Source organism: Anser anser (genome assembly GCF_964211835.1).
Source record: "Anser anser genome assembly, chromosome: 8".
NCBI lineage: Eukaryota > Metazoa > Chordata > Aves > Anseriformes > Anatidae > Anser > Anser anser.
In genome coordinates, this window is record NC_139728.1 from 13,327,711 (window position 1) to 13,336,663 (window position 8,953).

At 35.9% G+C, this 8,953-nt stretch overlaps 1 protein-coding gene across 4 annotated transcripts in view; it reads left to right on the forward strand.

The window, feature by feature from the left end:
- Positions 1-3,627, forward strand: part of BRINP3 (BMP/retinoic acid inducible neural specific 3) — a 237,490-nt gene extending 233,863 nt beyond the window's left edge. For all 4 annotated transcript variants that reach the window (XM_083846569.1, XM_083846570.1, XM_083846571.1 and 1 more), the window contains one exon: positions 2,150-3,627. In XM_083846569.1, coding sequence (XP_083702695.1) covers positions 2,150-3,266 — 1,117 coding nt within the window. In that variant the 3' untranslated portion in view covers positions 3,267-3,627. The remainder of the gene's footprint in view (positions 1-2,149) is intronic.
- Positions 3,628-8,953: the final 5,326 nt, after the last annotated feature.

Genomic DNA, 8,953 nt, shown 5'->3' on the forward strand with positions numbered 1-8,953 from the left:
CTCCTTTATCACACTTTTCTACCTCAGTCTGGTAGGAATTGTTTTGCCCTTTCTTAAATGTGTTTTCTCAGAGGTGCTAGCATCTTCACTGACAGACTCAGCTGTAGCTACAGTGGGGCTGTTGTGAAGCTGGCTGGAACTGCGTCTGGCCCAAGGCAGCCCCTGATCTCTTCCCACAGAGTCTGCCCTCACTCCCCCTTCTCCACTGCCAAAACCTTGCCACTGACACCCAGTATACCTCAGTAAAGTACTATTCAGAAATCTAGCTTAAAAGTATCTGAAGTCAAGCTCCAAAATTCGTAGCTGGAGTGTAGTTGAAAGATACCTCTGCCTGGGCTCTGGGCCAGTAGAAATGGTCTTTGTTTAACCTCCAAGCCATATAGAAATGTCTTGTCCAAACTAGCACAATGCAAAATCCAAGCTGCTAATCTCTGCTGAGAAACCAATGTAGTCACCTGCCTTTGTTTAGCCTTGGAGCTCAGGCACAGTGAGCTTTCATTTGACCAGAATATATCATGGAAATGTATCCTGAGATACAACAAACTACGCAACATGTAGTTATGCCAGGGCAAGCTCAGTAGGTACAGATTACTGTCAAAACAAGTACACAGGAACTTCCCATTCTACCTGGGAAAGCTATAGCTTTAATGTTCTACTCAATTTTGGAGTAACATTTATATTGTGACGGTGGATTTATTTGTAGAATGGATGTTCTAGTTTTATTCAGGAAAGGAAGATATAAACTTTCCAAACATATTTTTCCTTAATGTTGACTTTCATCTAAGTATAGAGAAGCAAGTTGTTTAGGCATTCATGTCACAGATGTTATTATATATACTTATACTTCCATAAAATACTGATAGATAATATATAAAAAAGAAACAGAAAAGAGGTGAAAAAAACGACCAAAAACCCCCCAAACAAAACAAAACCACAACATCAAAAACAGAGAGTCACCAGAGTATAAAATGATGTAATATTACTGGGTTTTATTTTCATGTTTCCAAAAAATCAGATTTTGAGATGCCGTATGTTTTACTTTTAGAATTTATACTAGAGTTGGGAAAAAAAATCATTAAGATTTTTGAACTATCCCATGCTTGAGACAAATTCAGATATGACAGAAAAAGTAAGTCAGTAAATGAGGCTCTTGCACTGAAACAGTGCAATTGAAACAGAAGAACTGTACAACCATCATCATTCATGTGGCAACAATAAAACTGACTCTGCAGCAGACAAAACAGATCCTTTAAGCTGTGCACTTGTAGGATTACTAAGAAGGACTTAAAAATACAGATAGGGAAAGGAGATAATTTTTCTCTTGACTATCTCCATATAACTATGTTGACATTTTCTTTCTGCTAGCAACCGTACCTTATCAGGCTAAATTATTAATTTCAGTATCTGTTTTCACAGTGTAATTTAGCACATTAACTGTTGTTTCTAGTGGAACTGAAATGAAATGACAAGAAAAACATCAGTGATAGTTCAATTTCATCTCAGAACATGAAAACTAAACACAGCATGGTCATCTGTGGCTTCCCATAGGGATAGTGTTGTGTTGGAATTCATTCAGAGAATTAAGACTGAATCTGTTTTAGTGGGGTGCGAGGTCCTATTTGCTATTCCAGGTAAGAATTTTGGTCACTCTGTGACTCATTATTTATAAATCAGGATGGTTACAGCTAGTAACAAGAAAGTGTGCAAGCTTAGAAAAATCTTCAAAACAAAACAGAGATGGTACAAAGTCATACACACTTAGATACATACAAAGCATGTCCCTGAGCAAATAGTACGAGGAAAAAAATCTCAACTGTATAGGATTTCAAGATGTTAATCTGAAGACAATTACAGAAAAACAGCTCTTTGATAGGCTTTCTTGACAGAGATAGAAAAAAAATAAGCGAACCAAATGTTCCTGTTGTGTGATCTTATAAGGAAAGTTCTCTATCATTGTTAAAAGGTGATTTAGACATGTATTTATCTGAGAGCAGATGCTGTCATCTGACTTTAGTTATGTTTATAGTGCCTTAATCTGCTGCTAAAAAAAGCTTTATCTTTTTTTTTTTCCTGATAAAAAAATTACAAGGTTGTATTTATTGTGTTTGTGTCTCACTTTGAGCTAAAATATATTATTTTAATGTTGCAGATCTTCCAACTATTGGCTCAACCGCATCCAGTCCTTTCTCTACTGCAATGAAAATGGCCTGCTGGGGAGCTTTTCTGAAGAGACTCACACATGTACCTGCCCTAATGATCAAGTTGCCTGCCATGGGTTCCTTCCCTGCACGATTGGAGATGGTTCTGCATGTTTGAGCTGTGCCCCTGACAACCGCACCCGCTGTGGGAGCTGCAATGCTGGATACATGCTAAGCCAAGGGATTTGCAAGCCTGAAGTGGCAGAATCAACAGAACACTACATTGGGTTTGAGACTGATCTTCAGGACTTGGAAATGAAGTATTTACTGCAGAAGACAGATCGGAGAATTGAGGTCCATGCAATTTTCATCAGCAACGACATGCGCCTCAACAGCTGGTTTGACCCTTCCTGGCGCAAGCGGATGCTCCTTACCCTTAAGAGTAACAAGTACAAGTCTAGCCTGGTTCATATGATACTGGGCCTCTCTCTTCAAATCTGCCTAACTAAAAACAGCACCTTAGAGCCTGTTCTTGCTGTTTACATCAACCCTTTTGGCGGCAGCCACTCTGAGAGCTGGTTTATGCCTGTGAATGAAAATAATTTCCCAGACTGGGAGCGGACTAAGCTGGACTTACCCCTTCAGTGTTATAACTGGACACTGACTCTGGGCAACAAGTGGAAGACATTTTTTGAAACAGTGCACATCTATCTGAGGAGTCGAATAAAGTCAAATGGTCCAAATGGCAATGAGAGCATCTACTATGAGCCCCTGGAATTTATTGATCCCTCAAGAAATCTGGGCTACATGAAAATCAATAACATCCAAGTGTTTGGCTACAGCATGCACTTTGACCCAGAAGCAATTCGAGACTTGATTTTGCAGCTGGACTACCCCTATACTCAGGGATCACAGGACTCAGCACTTTTGCAGCTGTTAGAGATACGTGATCGTGTAAATAAACTCTCTCCACCTGGTCAACGTCGTCTAGACCTCTTCTCTTGCTTGCTCCGTCATAGACTCAAACTGTCTACCAGTGAAGTGGTGAGGATTCAATCTGCTTTGCAGGCATTTAATGCCAAATTGCCAAACACAGTGGATTATGACACAACCAAATTATGTAGTTAACCATAAATGTGAAGCACAACACAAAACCTTGAAGGAGTTTTTACAGTGCTTTTGTGGAACAGTTTATGTTTGGAAGAGTAAATTTAAATTGTCTTTTCAATATCTGTCTTATATCAGTCAATACTGTTGGATGGCAATTTACACACATGAACTTGCTGACAATGAATATATTATACCTGCAGTTTTGGTTTATGAATGAAATAAATACTGACACCAGTCTAGAAGACATTCTACTTTTTACAATAAATTTCATTTGTAATTTTATATGTTCCGTGGCAATGCTTTTGTGCATTACATCCTCTAGAGGGAACATAGAAGGATACCAATAAAATTTTGTAGCTGAACAGTTATTAAAAAGAAATGCTGTGGGATTCTTTCTTCTTACACAAAAGTAGTAACCTTGATATACTTTTGTGTGTTGAACACAGGTTGTAGGTAAATAAAAGATAGTGACTTATGGTTTTAACAGAAACCACGGAAAAGTCAAAACTATGGAATATTGTATTCTTAGGATATGAATCTAAATGTTCATGCTGAGCTGATGTGACAACTGTAGTGATGCTTTACTTGCTACACTTCTGAGACTTGAAAAGGCATGCCCTTTTCAAGTTGCTTAACATGACATACAGGCTCCCAGAGTGGTAATATTGAGGGTTTTAGGATGGTCAGGAGGTTAGTGTCGTGAGATGCACAGTAATGAAAGGTTGCATTAGCTCAATAGCAGACAGGTGAGAGCCTGCCTGTGAAACTGATATTACTCACCTACAAGAGACAACCATTTCCAGAAAAAGAGCTGTTCAGAAGTCTCCATAATCCTTTGCTTTGCCTATGTATTTTGTATGGTTCTGGAAAGAAGAAATAGTAAACCATATGTATATATTGTCCCTTCCCCCATGTACACACATTTTAGTATTAATATAGAATTATCTATTTTGAACTACTTACCTAAATATCATCCATGCTGACAAGATTCAAGTTCAATCAAGAAAATTCTCTAACAATACAATTGTTTAATAAGTGGATTTTTTTTTCCTTAGGTACAAATAATAACCTTTCAGTGCAAGATTTTTCAGTTTTAAATAACACATTCTTTTACATATACATGGCAGTTTTTGAATCTAGTTTAAAAAGCAGAAGGGGAAAATAAATGTAATTATCTATTAATGAAATGAATTAACTGTGGTGCATACTTGTGGATCAGAATTAAGTTCTTTGATATTTTAAACATTAAAAAAAAAAAAGCTTCTAAGATGGCATAACTTGGGACTCCCAAGAAATCTCTGCTGCATCTTGCAAGCAGTGAATACTACAAATGGCTTGGCTTTCAGAAGTCTTTCTAAGTAAATATAGGATAAAATGAAGGAAATTGATGCAACAATTGATGCAACAGAGGTAACACCTCTTTATGTGAAATCTGAATTCATGCCATTTATGTAAAGATTTTTTTTTTTAATGGAACAGAATTTACATATAAAACCACTAATTATGTGCAAGCACATAAAGTAAAAAAATAATTGTAGTTAATTTCAATTAAAATTCATTTAATTTCAATTTAATTTCAATTTAGTTATTTTACAATTTAATTCTGAATTGCAGCCTAGTCTGAAATTAAGTTACACTCTTCAGTTTGTTTCTAGGTAGACCACAATAGCAAAAGTAATGCTATGTTTTGTAATTATATGTAAGCAAATTAAAATGCACGGTCAGAAACACTTCAAAAACTCTGCTACAAAGGAGACTCTTCTTTTTCTTCTCTCCACTCCCTCCTGATTTCATCATGTAGTTATAACATTTCCTATTTCACCAACACACATTCAGATAATTCCTTATACTTGCTATACCAGGAAGACCAGCAGTACTAAAATTAACATCTTTTTCCCCAAATCAGCCTCTAGATGAATGCCTGTTTGATTTCTACTCACAGCTTTCTTTTGCTGATAAATAATGCATCTCGGTCTCTTTGTCTGTATCAAAATCCTGGCTTACATTACTAAGACCTTCTGAGTTAAGATTCTTACTACTCCTGTTCTTATCTTCAGGTCTTTCATTTGGCATGTCTTTGGTAACTGTAATAAAATGCAGAATTAGACAATTTGATTTGACTAGTCAGTACCTCTTGTAGTCTTCTTATATAAACAGAAGACTATGGTGTAGCAAAATAAACAAAAAGCAAGAAATCCTATTATGTTCATAGAAAATAAAAATTACAGTAGAAATGTGGGGCAGTGATAAATAAAGTACTCACATGTTATCCCTTTGCTAAGGAAAATACTGTTATGTTGTGGCAAATCACCTGAGATGTTTTCCCCTTTTTCAAATACCTTCCTAAAATAGTTCCTTTCTTTCCTTTTTTTCCTTTTCCTTTTCCTTTTCCTTTTCCTTTTCCTTTTCCTTTTCCTTTTCCTTTTCCTTTTCCTTTTCCTTTTCCTTTTCCTTTTCCTTTTCCTTTCCCTTTCCCTTTCCCTTTCCCTTTCCCTTTCCCTTTTCCCTTTTCCCTTTCCCTTTCCTTTTTTCCTTTCCCTTTCTTTTTTCTTTTTTCTTTTTTCTTTTTTCTTTTTTCTTTTTTCTTTTTTCTTTTTTCTTTTTTTTTCCTTTTTCTTTTTTCTTTTTTCTTTTTTCTTTTTTTCTTTTTTCCTTTTTCTTTTTCTTTTTCTTTTTCTTTTTCTTTTTCTTTTTCTTTTTCTTTTTCTTTTTCTTTTTCTTTTTCTTTTTCTTTTTCTTTTTCTTTTTCTTTTTCTTTTTCTTTTTCTTTTTCTTTTTTTTTTTTCTTTTTCTTTTTTTCAATATTTTTAATTTCTTGAGAACGAAAGTTCTTCTCTAGGCCCAAATATGTACACAGAGAAGATGAAACCAAGAGAGGATTAAGACAGACAATTATTATGCAACACATTAAGTGTATTTAACTGAAAAAAATCCTATTGACCAGTTACAGACTTTGGAACCAGGGTGTTCTTTTAATAGTAAGGGTTTTCAGTTTACCAAAATTAGATAAAGATAAAGATAAAAATAAAAGGAAAATCATAAGTGAATAGTGAAAAACAAAACAAAACAAACAAAAAAAATCCACAGAATTTATTAGGTTTTCAAGTTACAAATGGGAGCCACTGGTATTTCTCTTTTGATACTTTTCTATTTGAAATATTTCTATATTTTCAAAGAGAACTTCAGGGTGTATAAAAAGAGAAAAAAGAAAAAGTCTGGACAAGTCAAAATAGTCAAGAACTCAAGCCATAATTTATTTATTTATTTATTTATTTTTTAGGTATGAATGCACTTGTGGATAAGAAGGAACTGTGGTTTTACATATGTACACTCATTTTCATTCAGACATTCAGACATAACATATTTTTCCTCTGCTTAGTGTTGATATACCTCAGATCCTCACTCTGTTTGTTTGCTGTCCATTCTCCATTGCATTCACTATCGCTTATTACATGCTGTTATAAACTGAAAAAAAAAGACAAGAAAATGATAGTAATATATGCAACGGCATGATAACAACCTGCAAAAATACTCAGAAAAAACCTTAGTGACTATAGGCACAATAACCAGATAGATATTCATTATAACACAGTAACCTTCCTGCTTAAGTGAAGGCAACTGCTATCCAATAAAAGTAAAAAGAAACAAACAAAAACACCACCAATGACAAACTTTTATAATAATCTTTTCCAAGGAAACACAGTTCAGACTATGTTCAAAGACTAAGAAGCCAAACTAACATCTATAAGTTCTATTACAGGAACAAAGTGTAATAATGATTTGCTACCTTATCAATGCCTAAACCAGAATTATGGTGTTACTTCCTTTGCCACAGGACAGTTTTGTCTTTACAAATATTTGAAGGAAGCGCCTTTGTTTCCTAAATTATGCATAAGCTGACCACATTAATTGTGAAAGCAATTGACTCAGCAGATATATTATCTGACTAAAGAAACAAAAGTAAGGAGTTTTTCCCAGGCTGGATAAGCAGCCAGGCAGTTTACACAGGAGGACAGGGATATACATGAAGGAGGGTGCTATAAAAATCAAAAGGTTATTTGCTTGAAAACATGGTGCATATTGGTACAAAACAAAACATAGCAGAGCACAAAGAAAGAAAATTGATCAACACACATTGCTGTCCTGCTGAGTTACGACATGTCTTACATGGCAGTAGAGGTGTAATAGGAAATGGGTAATGTGATATGATAATGGATTTTACAATCTAGTGGCTGTTGTTTCTTTGACAGGTAGATGGCAGAATCTGAACTATTGTTTGTTCTGGTACAGTCACTTTTATTAATGGGAGCATGCTCTAGGTTGTGTACCAGGGGTTCCTGACAAGATAGCTAGAGTGCAGTTTAGAACCTAGGAAAAAGTGGAGAGAGGGAAACAGAGTATCATTTTACTAGGCTTTTAAACAAGTGGAAGAGAACACCTGTATCTCACTGTAGTTAAAACAAGAAGCCAAAATTACCCTGAGTGTGACAGAAGTTGGTAACAAAATATATCATGGCTCCTTTTTCGTGAGAATCAGTGGCATGATAGATCTTGACATACAGCTAGTAAAGTATTATTAATACCATATGCACTTTGTTGAGATTTACAGCACAGGCAGTTTACAGGCCTGTACAACTGACTTCAAATCCACACATTGACCTTCACATAGTAAGTAAAAAGTCTATTCTGGACGTAGCATAGTAATCTAATATTACACATACAGATCACTCCTGAAGCAACCTATAACTGTATGTAATGTCAGTGTACCCATGTGTAAGTGGAGTGTATGGCTTTCTGAGAGATTATAGGATTACGCGCACACACACACACACACACACACACACATAATATATAGCCATACCACAGACTACTCTGTTTTGGGAGTACATGTATCTTGAGGAGCAGGACTCCTAATTTCTTTCTTTCCACTCATAACCAACATTAAGATTGGGTTATGAATAACTTCCAGGAATGGTGCAACTATTTATTTCCACACAGGTAAATTTATTTATTTATTTATTTATTTTGAGAGTAATGTGAATGTCAGTGTCTTTTGTTTTTCAACACACAAAATGCTCTTATTTTATGGTACATTTTAGCCCAGCATAGATTAATAGAATCACATAATGGTTTGGATTGGAAGGGACCTTAAATATCATCTAATTCCAACCCGCCTGCTGTGGGTAGGTACACCTCCCACCAGACCAGGTTTCTCCAAGCCCCATCCAGCCTGGCCTTGAACACTTCCAGGGATGGGGCATCTACACCTTCTCTGGGCAACCTGTTCCAGTGCCTCACCACCTTCATAGTAAATAATTGTTTTTTTCTAATCTAAATCTCCCCACTTTGAGGAAACTTTGGATGTGGTACTTAGGGACAAGATTTAGTGGGTGATATTGGTGGCTGTGGGGGTGTTTGGACCAGATGATCTTGGAGGTCTGTTCCAACCTTAATGATTCTATGATTCTATGATTCCAAACAACCATGCTGGTAAAGACGGATGATGGAGGCTTACCTGCTCTTAGGACACAGCTGCACTAGTTATTGTGTATCTCCTCGTCAACATACAGGAAACAGAAAAGAGAGAAAAGGCACCTGGGAAGCAGAGATGGTTTTGCTTTGGAAAAAATCACTCCTGTGAGAAGGTCCAGAATGTGACCATCTTTCAAATACACTACAAGAGCTTTTGTCATTTCCGAGCTGAC